Source organism: Felis catus, chromosome C1, assembly GCF_018350175.1.
Source record: "Felis catus isolate Fca126 chromosome C1, F.catus_Fca126_mat1.0, whole genome shotgun sequence".
NCBI lineage: Eukaryota > Metazoa > Chordata > Mammalia > Carnivora > Felidae > Felis > Felis catus.
This window is the reverse complement of record NC_058375.1, coordinates 177,634,356-177,656,545: the sequence shown is the minus strand read 5'-3', so window position 1 is coordinate 177,656,545 and position 22,190 is coordinate 177,634,356. Positions and strand designations below refer to the sequence as shown.

General features: G+C 37.8%; 2 protein-coding genes across 7 annotated transcripts in view; one reads left to right on the top strand and one right to left on the bottom strand.

Annotated features, from left to right (window-relative positions):
* The window catches only part of GLS (glutaminase), an 86,500-nt gene extending 73,863 nt beyond the window's left edge, over window positions 1-12,637 (bottom strand). For 2 of the 4 annotated variants that reach the window (XM_023259558.2, XM_023259559.2), the window contains exon 1: window positions 11,989-12,635. In XM_023259558.2, coding sequence (XP_023115326.2) covers window positions 11,989-12,383 — 395 coding nt within the window. In that variant the 5' untranslated portion in view covers window positions 12,384-12,635. Of the gene's footprint in view, window positions 1-11,988 lie in introns of all 4 variants that reach the window. The other 2 variants (XM_045034150.1, XM_023259560.2) reach the window with 2 other exon arrangements.
* A 2,775-nt stretch (window positions 12,638-15,412) lies between these two features.
* Window positions 15,413-22,190, top strand: part of LOC101084304 (serine protease 58-like) — a 132,925-nt gene continuing 126,147 nt past the window's right edge. For 2 of the 3 annotated variants that reach the window (XM_045034155.1, XM_045034156.1), the window contains exon 1: window positions 15,413-16,567. Coding sequence is in view for 1 of the 3 variants with exons in the window: in XM_045034158.1 (XP_044890093.1) it covers window positions 16,546-16,567 (22 nt within the window). In the remaining 2 variants the exon portion in view is untranslated. The remainder of the gene's footprint in view (window positions 16,568-22,190) is intronic. The other variant, XM_045034158.1, reaches the window with a different exon arrangement.

Genomic DNA, 22,190 nt, shown 5'->3' with positions numbered 1-22,190 from the left:
TAGGTCAAAATTGATAAAAAGAATACTACCTATCTCAGCATTTAAAATCTCAGACTCTGATCTGAGAAGGTGTTAGCTTCAACACTCTGGTGAACAAATAAATGAAAAGATTCTCTCCAACTTTCAAACAGGTAGAAATTACTCCAAAGATCTTTCTTGATATTACCCCCTTTTCTCCCCCCAAATTTAATATGGATTTGTGGCAACACGTCACAGTAATGTATTTTGCTATGAAAATTTTAAAGCTAAAAACTATATTTTAAGCATATAGTAACCAGGAAATCCTTGAGGAGTATTTAAATTTTAATGACAAAAAAAAAAAAAAACAACAAAACACTAGATTGTAGGAGGCTTTCAAATCATTACAACTACTGAGAAACCCAAGTGAACCCGCCAGATTCCCTGGGGAAAAATATAAAATGGTCATGACACTCAGCAACTAAAATAGAACACATATAGAAGATTAGTAAATCCAGATAAATCCTTGGTTCATACTTTTTTATTCCTTCCATTTTCCCTCACTTCCTTTCTAATTACGGTCCTTAAGATCCTTTCACCATCATTTTGTGACTTCATTTACCCATTCCTTCCTCTATTTTACCCTCACAAAATACCTGCCTAAAACACAGAAATCATTGTTTAAGAAAACAAAAAAAAAATGCCATATATTTAACTGGCATCTAGGACATGTACAGCATTATGTTAGTTGTTGCTTACAGTCTAAATTGAAAAAAGAAGACGTACATAATGAGTAATTACAAGAAAGAGAAAATGAGATACACTCTGAAAAATTACTTCACTATGGACTAATAAGGTAAAGCTTTTTTAGAAGACATGGAATTTGAGCTACACTTGAAAGATGGGTAGGAGTTGAAAACATGGCAACAGAAAGGGATTCCCAGCAAAGGAAACAGAATGACCAAGACAATGAAGGTAAGCATTCACTGGGTGTTTACAAGGAACAGCAAACTGCGAGAGCATAAGATATATGAATTAGGGTGGCTGTTTCTATTTATGAGCTGTTAAAATACCCAATTTTCACGGCTGAGAGAGATCTATATAAATTAAACAATAAATGAGGAGACCACCTCCTAAAAATTTACATATGGTGTTTAAATTCAGGGCCAATTTCTGCAACATAAAAAGAGGTACTTTGTTTATTGATCAACCAGTTACCCAATACCAAAGGACAATTTAAGCTCCTCCATCTGGTATTCAGTTCTCTATACATGGCTTTGTACTATCTATTCTTAACTTATCACTTTTAATTAACTAGATTCATGAATCTGTAAATAAATCCTGCTATCTTACCTTTATTTTTTAATCCATATAAGTCTTCTGTTTATAATCCTCCTTTTCCTAATCTTTTAAGGTATCAAATCATCATTTCAATCATTATACAGGGCTTTCCCCAACCAGATTTTCTATACTCTTTTTAGCACTCCCTGGCTGTATCACTAAGTTTTGTACTTTTCTTATACAGCCTATGTAAAGATGAATAAAATAAGGATGCTGTCTAGGAGAGCCAAGACTATGGCAAGTACTAGGATATAAGTGTAAAAAATGTATTAGGAAGGGGTGCCTGGGTTAAGCATCCAACTTTGGCTCAGGTCATGATCTCACTGTTCATGGGTTCAAGCCCCACGTCAGGCTCTGTGCTGACAGTTCAGAGCCTGGAGCCTGCTTCAGATTCTGTCTCTCTCTCTCTCTCTGTCCCTCCCCTGATCATCCTCTGTCTCTCTCTCTCTGTCTCAAAAATAAACATTAAAAAGAATTTTTTTTAAATAAAAAATAAATAAAAGTATTAGGAAGTACAAAGTAAGCATTCAACTGTGCCTTGACAGGTGGGAGAAATTAAGGAAGTATAACATAATTAGGAGCAACACTGCAAACTCTCCCTCATAGTTTAAAATCTTAGAAGTTAAAAAACTCTAGTATCAAATGAAAGGTGGAAAAGGAAAATCATCAAGTCTTTAAGAACTGCAAAATGAGAAGGAAAAAAATTGAAACGAATAATATTTAGTCTTATCTTGTTAAATAATATTTCATATTACCTGATTTCTCCAAACTATAAACCTTCAAGGCTGGCATATTACCTTCCTTAATATTTTTTTGCAGGGGTCAAGCCCATGGAACTCAAACACCTAGTATAGCATGGTAAACCTATCAGAAAGTCAGAAACTTTTTTTCCCCAACTAAGTTTAAAAAAAAAAAAAAGCTCCACTAACAATACAAAAGAACACTTTGATGTTTTTACTTATTTCATTTTAAAACAATGATCTTTAAAAAAAATTGTTTTTAAATTGGTTTATCATTCTGAATTTAAAGTGAGCTGGCTGACAGTAAGTTGAGACTCACAGAGAACAGTGGTATTTATCAGAGGGGAGAGGGGTTGGGAGGTGGGGGCCAAAAAGGGGGAAAGGATTAAGAAATACAAACTTCTAGTTCTAAAATAAGCTATTAGGATGTAATATATAGCATAGGGAACACCGTCAGTAATATTTATCAACACCGTATGGTGACAGGTGGTAACTAGCCTTAATGTAATCAGTTCCCAATGCATATAAATGTGGACTCCCTATGTTGTACACATGGAACCCATATAATATGGTATGCTAATTACACTTCAATAAAAATTAATTAAATAAGTATATGGGGTTGAAAGTTCAACTGATGGGGGCTGACCATATACATCATAAGACTGACAAAGTGATGAATTCTGCTTATTCTCCAAGTCATTCTGCCCCAAGTCTAATTATTGGTGAAATTTAAAAATAAAACATGACATAGTTTAAGGCTTTACTGTTAAGAAAGGATCTCCTGCTATCTTAAAACCCTATGTGCTAAAGTAAGGTTTACAGGGAAGGACGGAGTCTCAAAGTCAAGCAACATGTCTAATATCACACAATTCTTAAGTGGTTGTGCCAGAATTAGCCCTGGAAAACTGGTCTTTAGTTTCTATATACTTCCTGGTATACCATACCAATTGTGCTCAATTATTAGCCCTCCATTTTAGGAGAAATACCTAGAATTCGTTCAGAATAATTAAAGGTTAAGACTCCTTATATTTGAAGAATTTCTAACCAAAATGCTAATAGGGAAATTACTTATGTTAGAGAACTAAACTGTTGTTCCACCTTGTTAAATCCTATAAAAAGTGAGGATGAGATTATGTTAAATTAGGGTTGCTGTTCTAATTGGATTTTACTGAAATTTATTCAAGAACATACCAAAGTAAGAAGCACAAAAGCTAGTGGCTGAGCTATCCATTATCAGCTGATGGCAAACTGTCCACATGTACAACTTCAGAAGTCCAGCCCAGGGGGCGGCCTGCTTGCCTTTGAGGGGAGGATGAGGACCTGGTCAGACCAAGTCCCTGATGTCCAGCTCTGTTAGTCCACCTATCCCTTCGGTCAAGTATCCTTTAATACATCAATCTAGTTGTAAAAATAGATACAGTGAATTCTGTTAACCACTTTAATACCATACTAGAGATGATGTCTTTGAAGTAACTAAAATATATAGGTTAATGAAAGGGAGACTTCAGCTACACAAAAACAAAAGAGCTCTGAAAATGGAAGGTGCTATGTTCCAAGGCAGTGAACTCTAGTCAAGGAAGTATTCACTCAGAGATGAGTAACAACTTGCAGGAGTATAACAGAAGAGAAAAAAAATCAACTAGGGAGATGGGTTTTTAAGGTCTCTTCCAATATTGTACCTAGAAAGTAATCAATTCAGTACAGTAATTTATTAATCTAATGGTAGAGGAAAAGACAAAATAAATCCTAATATTTATGAACTTCAGTCATTTAGTTAGGTCAGTTAGTATATGTGGCCAAAGTTATAAAATACGTACAATGAAGTGGAATTAGATGTCTTTAAAGTCACTTTCAACTCCAATTTTCAGTTTTTGAGCTGCTAAAATAGACGGTCCTCCTAAATTCCCATACTAAAGACTATAAACTTTACTCACTCAGGACCTACATATACACAGAAGACCTATATACACACATTTTATACCTAAAGTCTAACTATCTTAAGTTCTTTAAAAAAAAAAAAGAGACTCAAAGAGTAGTTAATGCTACTGAACCATACCCTTAAAGACAGTTAAGATAAAAAATTTTGTTATATGTATTTTTACTGCAATTTTTTTAAAAGCTGAGGAGAACTGGGTCTAGAAGGGGAGAGTAAGAGAAAATAGTCAAAGTGGAGACAGGAAGAACAGAACAAGATGTAGCAAAAGATACAAGATACAAAAATCCACAAAGGAACAAACTCATTCAAAGTGGAACTAATCATAATATGAGGGAACACATCACACAACTAAATACAGTTTAGTACAGGGGCCACTAACAGCAAACTAGAGCAGTGCCACCTGTGTTTGTAAATAAGGTTTTATTGCAAGACAGCTGTCCCTATGCATTTACCAACCATCCATGACAGCTTTGCTAATAACAACTAATTTGAATAGTATTAACCCAGACCAGATAGCCTGTGAAGCCAAAAATATGTACTGTTTGACCCTTCAGAGAGAAAAAGTTTGCCAACACTTGCCTGCGAACATCACTATAGTAATGCTCCCTTATGGTAAAATCCGAGATGGAACAAGAAACATTAAACTCTTCATTATATTTTACTGTGGCAAAAAATATGCAACATTTTCTAAGGAGATTTACACTAAGAATAGTTTAGAAAAAGTTTGATGTTTGCAAATAGTGAATATAACTGGATAATGCTGAGAAGAGCTGTACAAATCCATGTACATTTTTTTAACTTTTTAATGTAATGGTACTTCCTGTTATATGTACCAGAAACAGTATATTAGAATAGCAGACTAGCAGAGTAGATATTTACAATTTTAAAATTAACAGATGTGGTTCCTCTAATAATGGAAGTTATAAATGCAGATGTCCCTTGAGCAACAAGCGTTTGAACCATGTGGGTACACTTACATGTGGCTTTTTCTCAATAAATACAGTATAGTACTAATATATTTTCTTTTCCTTGTGATTTTAATAACATCTTCTCTTCTCTTACTCACTTTACTGTAAGAATATAGTCTGTAATACATATAACATACAAAATATGTATTGACTGTTTGTTATTGGTGAGGCTTCCAGTCAACAGTAGGCTATCAGTAGTTAAGTTTTGGGGAAGTAACCTAATTTCTGACTGTGAGAAGAGGCTGGCACCCCTAACATCCACATTATTCAAGGGTCAATTGTACTCATAATGAGAAATCTTAAAATTAACTCTAAAGAGGCAGAGAAAAAAATGTCCATTCTCACAAACCACAACTGCTGATATCATTTCAGTTTGTTTTCCTCAAAATACTTTTTCCAAGCATGTTTTTTTTTTTTAATTTTTTTTTCAACGTTTTTTATTTATTTTTGGGACAGAGCGAGACAGAGCATGAACGGGGGAGGGACAGAGAGAGGGAGACACAGAATGGGAAACAGGCTCCAGGCTCCAAGCCATCAACCCAGAGCCTGACGCGGGGCTCGAACTCACGGACCGCGAGATCGTGACCTGGCTGAAGTCGGACGCTTAACCGACTGCGCCACCCAGGCGCCCCTCCAAGCATGTTTTAAAAGCTTAAGGAAAACAAAAAAAAGCTTAAGGATCACTTGAGATCATACTGCACAGAAATTTTATATTCTAACTTTTGGCCTAACATTTTCTTACATCTCCCAAAAGTGTCTGTATACATTTTAAATGACTGAATAAGAGACTCTCATATGTATGTATGTATCATAATTTACTCAACCATTCCACTAATGTTGAACACAAGTTTTTTTTTCCATTCTTCTCTAATATGTAGGGTACTGTACCAAAAGTATTAATGAATAAATCTTCCTACAACTCAAGTTTGTTAGCCTAGACTCCTAAAAATGTATGAATATATTTAAAGTTTCACACAGTTTTAAAACTGTTCTTAAAAAGCCTGTACTCTTGGGGTGCCTCGATGGCTCAGTCAGTTAGGCATCCAACTCTTTATTTTAGCTCAGGTCATGATCTCATGGTTGTGAGATCGAGCCTCACATCAAGTCTCCGTGATGAGCTGCAGAGCCTGCTTGGATTCTCTCTCTCTGTCTCTTAAGAACTCCCACCAAGAATCTTAAGGAAGTGCCTATGTCACTCACACCTTCATGAAGATGACCATTTAAAAATCTTTAGAGGCCTGTAGTAGAAATTAACAGGCAAAAAAACAAAAAAACCCACCCACACACACATACATATATTCAAATCTTGAAATCTACCAAGTTATTGTTCATTATGCAATATTAATAGTTCCATTTTAAAATTAGTTCCGTTTTAAAGTTAGTGTTTTCACTATAAACGTATATTTTGAAAGCAACAAGCAATAATGTTACATACAAACCAGAGAATACTCCCCAAAGGAAGCCAAGAAAACACATTAGCATGCTTCTACTGTGTTGTAAGTGGCCAGAAAAGTAACAAGTACAGTAATTAGTTATATGCACCATGTTTCATAAGCAAAGCAATTTTATACCTGAGTAGAAAGATTCCAGGATAAAATCCTAAGTATCTCTACCTGAAAGCTATTTACCTCAGAGATATCAATAATTAGTAATTATTTTTATTTATTTATTTTTTAATTTTTTTTCAACGTTTATTTATTTTTGGGACAGAGAGAGACAGAGCATGAACGGGGGAGGGGCAGAGAGAGAGGGAGACACAGAATCGGAAACAGGCTCCAGGCTCTGAGCCATCAGCCCAGAGCCCAACACGGGGCTCGAACTCCCGGACCGCGAGATGGTGACCTGGCTGAAGTCCGACGCTTAACCGACTGCGCCACCCAGGGGCCCCAAATTATTTTTATAAATATATCTGTTCACTCAGCTTTCTTAAGTATTCTTCCTAGCAAATGACTTAAAAGGTGAAAAGGCAGACAGGCAACTCCTTGACTTATACAGGAATTAAAGAGTGTGCTCCTTAAAGAATGCAAATCCTACAATTAGACCTTGTTTCTACAGCCATAATTTTTCTTCACTTCATAGTCACAAGGAAGAAGTATAGCTTTTTACTTATTTCAAGTAATTTTTTGAAACTCAAACCCACAAACATCTTCAACAAAGTTCTCTTAAAGGTGACACTTATTTTTTTCAGACTAAAATAGTGCCCTTCCAACCCTTGTTACTTTTCCCTACATAGCGCCTCATAAAAAAATTGAATTCAGTGTGGTAGTCATTTCCTGAGTTAGTTGATTTTGAAGTAGGCAGACTTCTTTGTAAACAGTAAAGCCTGAAAAGAAGAAGCTAAAACTCAGAAACTAAAGTTGAGGATCTAATTTATGCTTTCAGTGCACTTCATCTAAAAATTATTAAGTAGCATGCAGTTCGTTAATTACAGGTCACCACAGATATAGCCATGACTAAATAGATACCCATGGTTTAATATAAGTATCAGGCAGCAAAAAATGTTATGGTGTATGCTTCAAATGGCCACTAAACTAAAGCTCACTGGTTACTGTAACCTGAAAAAAATTTTAATGGAAGAAATCACAAATAAAATCAGAGGTGTTGAGGAATCCCTCAAATATACTTTCAATCTTGATTCTAAGTGAACTGTAAATACATTCACTTTTACACTTAAAAGGAAATGCATTAAAGAATGACAAAATTTGTCACCTATTTCATGGACGTTCTTTCACTTTGAAATTATACCTGCCAAACACTGTCTCAACTTCATTATCAAGTACTGTTCTATAGACCAATTCAATGTTTGCTGCAATGCATAAGCATTTAATCTTGAGATTCAATTCTCACAGCATACAATGTAATGATTCTATGCCCCTCACTTTCCATTTAATAAATATGAACTACCATGGCACCTGGGTAGCTCAGGTCAAGATCCCAGGGTCATGGGATAGAGCCCTGTGTCGGGCTCTGCGCGGAGTGTGGAGACTGCTTAAAGATTTTCTCTCTCTCCTCCTCTGCCTCCCTCCCCTGCTCGCTCTCTAAAAAATTAAAAATTAAAATATTAAAAAAAAATGACCTACCAAAAGTCATACTATCTGAAGCCAGTATAAAAATGTTTCCTTTCACTTTTAATACATTTTTAATTATGCATATTTAATCCAAAATATATTTTTAAATGCCATGACTTCACGTAGATGAGCAAACATTCAATTACTTCATCATGGGTATGCAGTTTTTGACAAATACTACCAAACCACCTTCCAAAATAGCTGAACTAATTTATACTTCCACTAGCAATGTAAGAGTTCCTATTCCCCACACCCTCCGCATCACTTGATTTAACATCTGCCAATCTGATAGGGAAAAAAATGATCTCATTGTTTTAATGGAATACTGTATCCTGTATTGTCAATATTGTACCCTATATGAATTACCCTTTTACTAAAGAGCATACATGTGCTGATATTTTCCAAGCCTAGTCCTTCTCGGTTGTATCATTTTCCCTCCTAACTAAATAATAAAATGCCTAAACAAAAGGTAACAAAAATGTCCCTCATCCCAACCTGGCAACTCTTTTCAGGGACTCTTCACTATAGGATACACACAAGCTTCATAGAAATGAAGCATGGCATGCTTGATGGAGAAGAAACAGTGAGGTAAAATGTCCATGCTGGGCAAGCATTCGGCATAAAGGTTGATCAAGAATATTGAATGCTACAGCATGGTTTGTGATTTTGATATAATGCTCATTCCAGTCTGTATTGGTATTTTAGAAAGAGAGTGGTAGTTTGAAATTAAAACTCTATAAACAATCTCAAAAGACTGAAATGAGACAAAAGAATGGATATGGGGGTACAGACTTTTAATTTGGGTCATCAAATACATGGACATAAACGTGAGAAGAGTTTGGATGAGAGATGAAATATTATCATGAGAGGCAAAGTTGAGAGAAGGCACATGCTGTGGAGAAGGCAGACAAGTGGGAAAGAAGCAAAGACCTTAGCCTCAGGGTTTACTCAGTGAGCAAACCCAAAAAGTGCCAGGAAAGCAAAGAGGACAATTTAAAAAATGAAGACAGCCAAGTGGATTTTCAAAATGATAAAATGATAGCAACAAAATTAAGTAAGTGCACTACAGGGAAAACTAAGCAAAAATCATATTTTCTATAGGGTATTTAAGACAGTAGTAAAATCTTAAGTTAAACCAGGAATCTAAACCAGACTGAAGTTGGTTGAAGGAGATGGCACAGCCTAGGATGACACTGGTTCAAAGAATTTGACTATGGAAAAAAGGTAAGTAGGTAACTTGCTTATATTCCACCTCTTTCCAAAATATAATATAGTAAGGTTAATAAAATATAGTCAGACCAAGGAAAGGAGGAAAAGCAAACATGTTAGCCATGTTAATTAATAAAATTGCTATGGTTAAGTATTAAATTCTCTAAGCTTACTAGTAAGTAGGCCAAAAAGACAAACAGTACAAATCAAATAGAAGTACAATAATTTTTCAAGAGAAATTTTTTCTGGAAACTAAAAAAACAAAAAGAAATTTCTCATGTATGCGCCTAAAATTCAAAGGCTAATAATGTCCTTGTCATGTTTTACAACATGAAGATGAAGCAGTTTTATTCTTATTTAATAAACACTTATATACTATTTTAACACATACCAAATTGTTGTCCTAAGCCTTTTACAAAATGTTAACTCATTTAATTTCACATGGTTATTTCTTTTAATAATCTTCCATAAAACCTGGCAGAGTCGTGAGTGCTGGCATTCCAGGTGGCTTGCTGACCGAGGGATGAACTATATTTTGGAAGCTGAGCATTAGAAGGGATAACAGGATTAACTGGAAGCTTACCTCCCAGAATGAGAGAAATGTTTATTACACAAAGGCAAAATGGAAGGAGTCAAAAGAGGAAAACTACATTTGGAAACCAGATCATTCAGGAAATATAATCTTTAAAAAGATTAAAAATGTCTTAACAATCTTGAGGCCAGTGCTCTTCAAGTGTATATATGAATTCAAGACAGCTGGGGTTCACTCTTGAAATCCTCGATTCAAAGCTCTCAGGATTATCATATATAGTACTTGGATTGCTCCTGAGCCAGTCTAGCTATTATTCCAAACTTTAGTGGCAGAAAAAGAAACTCCTTTGAACTAAGGTAAACAAGATTGTCTTATTGGCCATTCAAATTCCCAGGTCAGCTGAGCAAATGTTCTTGAAGGATTCCCTCCCTAGACTGATTTTCTTTGGTGGTTGGTGTACAGTACAGGACCTTTTTTTATGTATCGTTGTCAGTAAGTATTAACCAAAATAGTGTTTTCAAAGTTACTGCTAAGAGACGATTTCTTATTTGGAAGGAAATGAAGCTAGAAAGTTCTTATGAGCTTAAATTTCCTATCTAACAAGAAGGAAAAAAAAGGACACTAGTGCCACTGAAAAGACACAAACTGGAAGACATTTTCAATAGAAAACAATTCCCATCCCATAGCCTTCAAGGACAACTTTTAAATGCTAGCAATTGCACTTTGTAATTCTGTAACCCTGGGCTCAGGTATTTAAACTAGTTTCATGCCTGGTAAACCAGATGATAAGGTACAAGTGAGTACCAGATGAGATTAAGCATACACATTCTAGACCCTAAAAAACATGAGAGATAGAAATTTAACAAAAGTCTAGCTTTTCAGACCTTGAAGGGATTTAAATCATCTAACTAAAGATGTTAAATGACCTACCTATACGCTCCTAAGACTTTGTGACACAAAACCATTATCCCAGAATACCACAAATTTTGCCCATCATTAAAATAACATTTTTCAGTCTGGGAAAACTTAAGCTTGGAATGTTTTAGGAAGGTGCCAACTTCAATTACAGGAAACATTAAGCAGGCCTGTGATTCAGTATAAAAATCACACCACACTTTCAGTTTGACTTAAGGTGATGTGAAGCTGAAGACAGTAACGTGAGTGACAGGGTGGCAAAACGGGTCACATAATGTCAGTACAATGTCAGCAAAACGGTAGAGTATAAAGAAAGCATACAGGTTATATTTTTACCCATATTCGGAAAACAAAGTTGGGGTCCATTTATATTTATACAAAATAACCAAGAAATTGCTTCCCATTTGTTAAGAAAAACCAATTTCGTTTTAAGTCAAAAGTGCTGTGTGGCATAGATGACTTAACATTCTATCAGTATTTAAATCACAAAAACTACATAACTCGGATTTTTCCTAGTGTTTTACCAGCCACATTTCATCTTGGCTATTTTGGTTATTTTAAAAAATTCGCCCATCTCATGGAAGACATTAGACAGGCCAAAGCTGGTCCCCAGTGCAAACAGGTAGTCTTGTACTGCGTGCCCCTTCTCGGCCACATGACTCTCTTCCTCCTTAATCTCCTTTCGAAAACATTATTTCCGGTGCCCCAGATGGCTCGACACCACGCCTGAAAGCCACTCCAGAAATATTAAGAATATTCTGCCACGTTAGGCTTCTAAAGAGATGGTGGCAGAGCGATAGAAGGAGGGCAGGCTTAGAGAGAAAGAAACCTGAGCCTGAAAAATGACGAGTCAGGAAGGCGCAGTGTATGCTAAACACCCGACTCCTAAATGTCACCCGGTGGAGATGTTCGTGTGGCATCACCCACGGAGAGCTGGGCAGGCGGCCAGGAGCTGCAGCCGGGAGCCGGGGAGCAGAGCACGCGGCGCGGGCCAGGCAGCCGCAGCCCCAAAGGACTGGGCCGAGGGGGGGCGGGGGCGGAATGGCCCAGGCCGGCCGCTCCGGCCCCTCCGCGGCTCCTCCCGGGCGGCCCGCGCCAGGGGCGGGGAAGGGAAGTGGGGGCCGAGCGGAGGGGCGCCGACGGGGAAGGCGCGGGCGGGGCCGGACCTAATCACATGGCGCAGACTGCGCAGGCCGCCCGGCATCTCTTTCTTTCTCTTTCTCGAACCTCCGCTCCCATCCCGCCCCACCGCAGGCCCCTCCCGGGCCCGATTCCGGGCCCCACGCGGGGGAGGCCTCTTCCGCCTAGCGGAGACACTCACTTTTCGCCCGAGGCCACCAGCTCCTTGCCCTCACTGTTGCCGAACGCATCCGTCTCCCCGGGGCCGTCCTTGGGGCTGGGAGCCGATGGGGCCGCGGGCGGCGACGCCCCAGGCTGCTGCTGCTGCTGCTGCGTGCCCCCCTTGCCCAGCTCCTGCAGGATCTCCGAAGGGGAGCTAGACAGTCCCCGCGCGAGGGGCCCCGCCGGCCGGCCGCCCCCGCCCCACCACGGGTAAAGCCGCGCGGCGGCCGCTGGGCCCGCGGCCCCCTGTCCCCCGCCTCGGGGACGCCGGCACAGTGTGACGAGGGGCTGTGCCCGCCTCAGAGCTGCGCAGGAAGCGGCGGGAGGCCGCAGGAGCAGGTCCCGCAGCATCGCCGAGCCTCGCAGTCGCATCATGCCGCCGGGTCTGTCAGCGCCCGCTAGACTAGGGAGGATGCTCGGGGCGTGGGCGGCCGCTCTCCTCTAGGAACGCAGTCTCCGGTGGGACACCGAGAGGGCAGAAGTGGATAGAAGCAGCGACGTGGGTGTGGTTTGGACTCCGGTTCCCGCAGCCTCCGCTGCTGCTCAGGAGGCTGCCCGCCGCCGCTTCACCTCACGCCGCCGAGGATTCCGCACTGAGGCTGAAGCGCAGGGGAGGGCCAGAGACATTCCGCGCTCACCCTCTCGGGGGCGGGAGGACGCCCGCGTCCTCCCTCCTTCCCCTGCTACGATTGGCTCAGATTCTCGATCTCTCTCCTGATTGGTGACTGGAGCAGTCAAATTTCTCTCCGCGCAGGGTGCGCGGAGAGCCGGGGTGGAGATTGGCAGGGGGCGGGGAGAGGAATCGAACTGACGTGTGAGGCGTGGGAGCCAGGAGGGGCTCTAGCGAGGCCGCTTCCCTCTCGCTTCGCCAACTGCGAGGCTGCCCTAGTTGGAAACTGGGGAGTCAGGGGTCTCGTCACTTACGAAGCGGATTGGCTCCTGGACTCTGGGGCCTCGAACTGTCGGGGAGACTGACCGGCAAGAGCCCCTGCAGCCGAGTGGCCGGGAGCCAGTCGGATTGGCCGGAGCTGGCGTCTGGCCGAGCCGTCGGAGCTTGGCTGGTCCAAGCTTGCAGCTGGCCCGGGCTATCCGGTGAGGACGTGAGGAGACACCTCTGAGGGCCGCGGTCCAGGAAAGGCAGCCCCAGACGAGCCTCGTCTCTCTCCCAAATGTTACATTTACTTGAAACTTTCCATAGTTGGCCACTCCCCAGATGTGAAGTGTTTTGGAAAAAATGAGCAAAATCCTTTCAGCTATGCGACTTAGCCATTTGGAAGGTTGGAGATCGGGGGAGGGCGAAGAGCGAGAGAAATTCCAGAATACGACTGCTTTCCTTTTTAAAAATTATTTTTTTAATGTACACTGGTATCTCAAAAATATTTTTGAACAGCAAGGATTCCCTTGACACTAGTTTGCTGGAAAGCATAATTGTAGATACTTTTGTATTTTAAAAGCTGCTTCATCATTTTAAAATAGAAGCATCTGAGTGCTGGTTCTCTAAATCGTTTCAGCCTAGTATCTGTTGTTTATCCTATTTGGTCTGTGGGAAAAGAGCCAAGGATCTGATACACTCTTGAGTTTTTCTCTGAGCCTACCTATGCACTTCACGACAAAAGGTTTTTAGACTGTTTCTTGAAACAATTAGGTTTAAATGCATAGATCCACAAAAGTTAATGGGGATGATTTTTATGAACCAGGAAGGGTGTGCGTCAGGTGCATTAACTAGGTGCATTAGTAATCTAATGAATCTTAAAATATTGCACTAGATTAATAGGAAATCTGTACCCTACAGGCTATTGTGACCTTTGGCATGTCAGAGTCTTGCTCATGTTTAAATTTTTTCTATCTGCTCTTTAACCGGAAGAACCTGGAAAAGGCTATCATGTGTAAATCGGTTAAGTATCGCCTTAAAAAAAAAAAGTTCAGACAATTGCAAATTATTTAGAGGGCTTTTATTACTACTTAACATTACCTCTCACTAAAATTTGAAGAGTCAAAGTAATAATATACAGTATTCAGGAAAAGGAACATCAACTTTTGGAGGAGAGGTAACGAATATCAGCCCTGCCTAACCTTTCCAGTGACTTGTCAATGACATAAACCTGAATATTGTGTGACCTCTTAGATATAACTGGTTATCAGTTTTGACTGTTTCCTTTCTCTCCACTTCCAAGCTATTGACATCCAGTTCTTATTTGCCTCCTAGCTTTTCTCTTAGCTTCTCTAATTTTCCTATGAAAATTCTTTGTAAATTTCTTTCATTTTTTAAAGGCTTAAATGCTTTATAGTATACTTAACAAGTATGGAAAGCAAACCTAGTAATATATTATTTTCTAGAGTTTCTGCTTCCATGCATGAGCTAGTAAAAATGGACACGTTAGTCCTAACATTTAGAAGGACTTAGAGTCTGATGCAATTTAACCCTTTCTTTGTGAAAACCATGAAAAAGTTATAGACAGCAAATTAAAAGTACTATAAACAGAATTAAAGTTTGAGTCATTCATACTTTAATTTGATTCCTTTCTTCATCATATATAATATTTTTTAATCTTCAGTTAATGTTTCTTTAATCAAATACAACCGAGCTACCATGAATTGGAGTTAATTACTATTTCCATTAGATTAATTATTTACTTGTTAAATTATATCATCATGTAAAACAAAATCTGTCCCTATAAAAACATTTTATACACATACAACAGTCCACTAAAATAACTACAAATAGATAATCTCCAGATTAATAGGTGGCTGGATTGTCAGAGCTACTCTTAGACTCCTCTTTGCCAGTAGATAAGTGCAGCTATCCCACAAGAGGTTGTAGTCCCATAGCCATTAAGCAGATATGAACCATCCAAAGGAAAAATTGGAATTTATGCATTTTGTTTCTGTTCTAACTAGAAGAACAATCTAACTAGAGTTCCTGTGTTCTTTTGAAGATTAAAAAAGACTAATGTTTCAAGATCATAATGTAACATATGTATAAGTTCCAGATTTTGCCTTTCACCAGAACCAAAAGGTTATTATTTGTTGACCTAAAGCTAAGTGGAAAATAATTCTCCTTTGCCTAATAGCTTAAAAGAATTGACTCACTATTTTGTTTGTTTGAATTTTGTTAAGAGAATAGAGTAAGATTCAGGAAACCTCTAAACAGCTTCTGCTACTACTTCCCTTTCTTCTGTTTGTTTCCTGCTTTAACTGGCCAGCTTCCTAGTCTTGCTGATAAACCCTGTCAAACATGACGTACTATTCCAAAGTTGAATTCAGATATGTATTAAAGTTATTATGGATCCCTCATGTATAAAATGGGGATAATATTAGTATCTTATCTCACAGGGTTGTGAGGATTAAAAGAATATATATATATATGTGTGTGTGTGTGTGTATATATATATATATATATATATATATATAGCACTGAGAACAATGCCAGTAGCATTCTATAAGTGTTAGCTATAAATATTATTATTATTATTCCATAAGTGAATAAATTTTGTTGCACATGATTGTCACATTTGTTATTAAAAAGCCAAACAGAGTTGTTTTAAACCATCTAATTGTAAAATATCATTTAAGAAGAAGCTGGCTCCCCAAAATGAGATCATTTGCTTTATTTTTAGAAAATAAACCAATAATTTCCAAGGTATCTTTGGACTGCTGCAAAGACAGTAAGATTAAGTAAAGCTGGATTCAGTGCCCATGGTACCAGCTGTTTACAAATAACTTTTAAAAAGTAATACAGAAGGAAGAATTACTAGATTAAAAAGAAAAGATTGCCTGAATGTGCATGTCATATATAATTAAATCTAAAAATCTATTATTTGCCACCTATGTATGTTAAACCTCTCTTCCTTGTGACATCACACAAAAATGGTGAAATTTTCATGAGACCTGAAGAGACTACTTATATGGTATCATCCTAAATAACAACCATATAAAATTTTTTTTGTGGGCCCCCTGATGGCTGGAACTGGAGTGGGGTGGTAATCAGTTACTTTCCTTCATTCAGAGGAAAATTATATCAGCTTATAAGTTAATATTGGTTACACTTAGATCACAATTTTATGCATAGGTTCTCTAGATATTTACTTATTTTTGAAAGTAATTTTAACTCTTATTTTTTGTAGTGTGGTAGAAAATATTAAATTGGACTAAACCCCATGTCAGAGATAAAGTCTTGCTTGTATAATTAGGAAAACCTAAAAAAAAAAAAAAAGATTTTATAAACATTGCAAAAGTCAATCAAAAGGATACCTTCTTGAGAATGAAAACAACCTCTAGGTAAATTGAATTACTGTTCCCAAATATTTATGTCCCTTCTAATGGGAGGACTTTACCTCCCTACTTTTAATAGCAGGCTTGGCCCTTTGCCTTGATTTGTTCAGTGAAATATTAAAGGAAGTGATGTTTGCCACATAGTTCTGACATCTCTCTTTTCCTTGTATGACAAGAATGGCATGTCCCAAAGATGGGATGCCCCTTTCACCTGGGTCCCCGAATAATGGAACAAACTTGAAGATGACTGTGATTGACAAATAATATGAAGAGAAAGAATCCTTCCTGTAAGTAATTTCAATTTAGGAATTATTACTATACAATACTTAAGTTAGGTTGACTGGTATATCATCTAACTTCAATGAAGATGACTAGGCCGCCATGAGACTAATATGGACTACAGAGAGAATTTGAGACCTCTAAAAGATAGGCATTAACCTCCAGAGCAGTTGAAACTGACTGTCACTGAGGGGACAGTCAGAATAGTCATTCTCTTTCAGGGACAATCAAAACCAAAGTTCAGGTAGAAAATATTTGAGTGATATTTTAATATGTGATTTATATTTGGATTTAATTAGGGAAAATTAGTGGTTTAAAGTGTGAGCTTCATATCCATTATGCTATATTGGTTTTATGCTATGAAACCTAACGCTGCTTCAGTATCTGAAATTTGTCACATTTTTCTAAGCTCTGAAAAAGAAAAATGAGCCTGGATTTTGTGTATTTATGCTCACCCAATGGTAAAGTCATATTACTAATCCAGAAACCAATTACTGAACTTCACTGAAATTATGGAATTAAATTCAAAATTCAGACATTTTTAAAAACAGTCATCATCCACAGTAATGTATTTTGATGTTCTGGGGCAAAGAGGAATCACTATTTATCCTCTGTATAGCATGAATTCCTTCAAATCTGTCTATACTTTTTAAGCATCTGACATTTATAGTATGTGATTCCCTCTGTCCAATTATGTCACAAGAAGCAACGCAACTCCAGAAACGAAAGTTTGATTCATGATTGAGCTGCTTCTCACAGTAACAATACCATGTGATATGTTCTGAGGCACAGCTTCATTCATATGCACCCCCAAGAGTACAACAAACTGATGTATTTAAAAAACAATCTCTGTAGGGTACCTGGGTGGCTCAGTCGTTTAAGCATCCGACTCTTGATTTCAGCTCAGGTCATGATCTCACAGTTGGTGAGTTCGAGCCCCACATCAGTATCTGCACTGACAGTGTGGAGCCTGCTTCGGATTCTTTCTCTCCCTCTGTCTCTGCCCCTCTCCCACTCCCACATGCTCACTCTCTCTCTTTCAAAATAAATAAACTTAAAAAAAAGTCTCTGTAGAAACAGCCTAAATGTTTATCAGTAGGAGAATGAATTAAAATAATGTGATATTTGCATATAGCAGAGTACTGTACATTAAAATTAATACAGTATCCTGTATTAAAGTGGGTAAGTCTCAAAAATAATATTGAGAAAAGGCAAGTGTCAGCTGAATATGTGTATTATACCATGATTATAAAATTGTATGACATGCAAAACAATACATTGTTTATAGATTTATGGATACATGGTTTAAGAGTTTCAAATATGCGTAAGATTAATAAACATCAAATTCATTGTAGTGGCTGTTATTTCTGGGTGTTTATAATGAGAAATGGGATTGAAGAGATGTATACAGATAACTTCAACTATATCTGTAATGATTGATTTTTTAAAAAATAATTTTTAAAATTTGAAGCAAATATGGTACCTTAGTAGTTGATGCACAGGTGTTTGTTATATTCTCTTTCTTTTTCTGTTTGAAATATTTCATAATTAAAGAAAAGCCTTATTATAATGTTGAAAGCTGTTTCTTTTCTCTAACAATTATAAGTGTAGAAGATACTACAAATCCAATTTTCACTTTTTTTATAAAGTTTTATTTTGAGAGAGAGAGCACCAGCAGGGGAGGGGCAGAAAGAGGGAGAGAGAGAGAGAGAGAGAAATCCAAGTAGGCTCCATTCTGCCAGCACAGAACCAGACGCGGGGCCTGAACTCACGAACCGTGAGATCATGACGTGAGCCAAAATCCAGAGTCAGACACTTAACCTATTGAGCCATCGAGGCACCCCCAATTATCACTTTTTAATGGTTCCTTTTAAACTTTATTTAATTTTGTTTAACCAATGATGAGTGATACAACTAGTAAGTAATAGAGCTACTTTGTAAATACACTTCAAGAGTGTAACCAACAGACAGTATCCTTGAACTGAAGCTTTACAAAGGTAAGAATGACTAATATTTGACTGAAAATCTTATAGAAAAAAATATTTGTTTCTTGGCTATCAAGCATAAATATGAAAGCAATTCTTTCATTGATAAAATATGAATAAAAATACATCCTTACTTCCTTTGAAGGTAAAGAAGCTGTTTATCTTTGTAACAATTCTATTGGGGACGGATGTCAAATGCTAAGTTTTATGGCTATGAAAATTGTAAGTTAATAAAGTCACTCAATTTGTACAATGGAATTGGCAAAGACACACTCTCCAGCTAGATGTGGCTCTTGCCTTCTATTCTTTTGAACCATTGGACAAATGCCTGTAAGAGACATGTTCATGATTACAAAAATGCCACAAAGCTCTTAAAAATCTTTGGGAATAATTTCCCCAATGAAAGGTTCAGTAGGTAACTTGAGTAAAGCAGGCCAGGTTATTACATATTAGGGAATGATGAGGCTCCAGTAAGTTAGAATTGGAATGCTCTGTCTAAAGGGGATATAACTAATGTACTCCAGCCAGCTTTAGATAAGTGGAATGCAGGCACAATTAGCTAGACTTTTGGATTCTTTAAGATAATACAGAAGTATGATTTTTAAAAATAAATAAAATCTTCTGACTTACACAAGTGAGCAGCTCATTCAATTTTTTTTAACAGCACACTAGTCAAACAAAACATCTGCAATGATAATTTGGCCTATTGGCTGCCATGTTTCCAACTCTGTCCTGAGAAATCAGATGATGATAGCAGTGTAAGTTTCTTTAAGCTTTATTCCCCAGCACATGTTCTACCCCACATGATTAGTCCTAGCCAGCCATGGAAATTCTATTCCCCTTGAAACTGCTGTAGCTATCTTGCTATGAAAGAGAGGAGCTACCCTTAAGACAAACCCAACACATCTAGGCCAAGAGAGTGGAGAGCTAGAAGGACTCTTGGAATCCCCATGATATTCTTGAGCTACTGCTTATATTCATGATCAACCAGTTCTGATGCCTGCCCTCCTTTGTTATATATGATACATTTCCTTATTATTTAAATCAGTTTGAATCTAGGTTTCCGTTAAGACATCCTGATTGATTCAGTATCACACTATAGAAGATTCTTTGTGTCTTTCTCTTTTCCTTGAATTACAATTTATCACATTCCCTTTTTCATTTTTTTAACCCTACTAAATTATGTATCTGTGCTTAACCTATTTGCATATTGTTTGAGGGCCACATATGATAAATAGCCTTGCATGATTTAAAGGCATGGAATTGGAGATACAATGAGCATTAAGAAGCTTACCCCCATTTGGACTCTGAATCACTTTTATAACTCCAGATTTGCTTCCTTTCTCTTCCAACAAAAAAATATTGAGCCATATTAAGACAACCAGCTTTTTCTGCTGCTAAACTAGACTTCTATACTTGTGCCTGATTGATTAGTGTTTGAACTTTAACTTGATATCCTCCTTCCTTGCTAAAAGGATCGATTTTCCCTCACCTAACCAACTTTTCTCCTTGGAGTCATGCTTACCCGATTCTTACCATCTTATATGGTAAGATGGTATGTCTTAAGCCCCTTTCCCTACCCATCAAAATTCCACTGACCCTACAAGGTCTCCATCTTATGTACATTGGTGCTCTCCAAATTTTTATATAACCACACATTTACCCTCGTAACAGTTGTTACCCTCATAACATCCATTTGAGATTGGCAGGTAGGTACAATCTTAGTCTGCAAATGAGAACATTGATACAGAAATGTTAATCTGTTCAACATTTCAGTGAATTGCCGTAAAAGTAGCACACATTTCTTGATGCTGTGGCTTTTACCCCTACCATTACCCCCTTACTATTCTCATCTGACTATCTCTTGTCTTTTCTAAAACTTAGCTCAAATGTCATCTCCTTTGGGAAGCCATCGCCGACCTCCCTAGGCAGAGTTAAAGGGTTCTTTCTCTCCAGATCAGGACTTACTTGGTAATATCTTCATTTATTGCATTACTCTATTTATGTGCAGATATCTCCCGACTAGACAAGAGGATGTAGATCTTTTAGCTTTCAACGTCTCCATCATCATTTTAAATAATATCATTTTCAGTAATTCAGTTGAGCCTTAATGAATGTAACGGGAGTTTATTAACAAGAAAATAAAGGAAATATATTAGAAAAATGAACATCTCACAATTTTATTTGAATCTTGAGTAAATTCCTTCTCTATTATTTCGCAAAGAAGAAGTATTAAAAATTAAAACTGCAAAGCAGCACTCTCAACAATAGCCAAATTATGGGAAGAGCCTAAATGTCCATCAACTGATGAATGGATAAAGAAATTGTGGTTTATATACACAATGGAGTACTACGTGGCAATGAGAAAGAATGAAATATGGCCCTTTGTAGCAACGTGGATGGAACTGGAGAGTGTTATGCTAAGTGAAATAAGCCATACAGAGAAAGACAGTTACCATATGTTTTCACTCTTAGGTGGATCCTGAGAAACTTAACAGAAACCCATGGGGGAGGGGAAGGAAAAAAAAAAAAAAAGAGGTTAGAGTGGGAGAGAGCCAAAGCATAAGAGACTCTTAAAAACTGAGACCAAACTGAGGGTTGATGGGGGGTGGGAGGGAGGGGAGGGTGGGTGATGGGTATTGAGGAGGGCACCTTTTGGGATGAGCACTGGGTGTTGTATGGAAACCAATTTGACAATAAATTTCACATATTGAAAAAAAATTAAAACTGCAAAAGGACTTTATGGACACCTTTTTTTAGTGACTATCTACTTGCACCAACCACCATGATGGGAACTAAGATTATGTAGATGAGTAAGGAAAACATGGTCTTTTGAGGAGGTAGATGAAACTCAGATAAACATAAATTCCTTATTAAAATATATTAGTCTAGGAGTGCCTAGGTGGCTCAGTCTGTTAAGCATCCAACTCTTGATTTCAGCTCAGGTCATGATCTCATGGTTCATGAGATCAAGCTCCGTGTCAGGCTCTGCACTGACATCATGGAGCCTGCTTGGGATTCTTTATTTCTCTCCCTCTGCCCCTCCCCGGATTGCTCTCACATGTGCATGCTCTAAATTAATTAATTAATATTAAAAAATATATATATATGTATATATATGTCTAGATACTGTAAACATTACATATATGTGTATATTCAATGAATAAAGATGATCTAGAAGTGAATTCTATCAGGGAGATTATGGAATATTCTAGAAAAGTGGCATTTATGAGGTAGAAATCCAGGTGTATAAGGCTGACAAAAGCATTCTTTCAAGAACAAAAAAGAATTAAGTTAAATGGTAGGTTTAGGAAATTACAAGTAATCTGAAGTGATATTAGCACTCTCTACTAAATATTTTCAGTGTTCAACTGTTTTGGATCGCACATCTTAAAGTTGGAGTGCTCCCTAAAGGTTGGATGTATCCATGCAACTTGCTGTGGCTGGGGAAATACTATAAGCTTAAAAAGCCAATGCATTATTTTCTACTCTCTCTTTCCCTATGTCACTATAACTGTTCATGCTTAAAATTGGTAGCTTCTCTGTCTACCTTGGTCTCTGAGGTCAGAGAAAGAAACTTTGTCATTTTAAGCTTCTGTGATTTGAGGGCTATTTTTACCACAAGAAAACATTGTCGTAATTGATC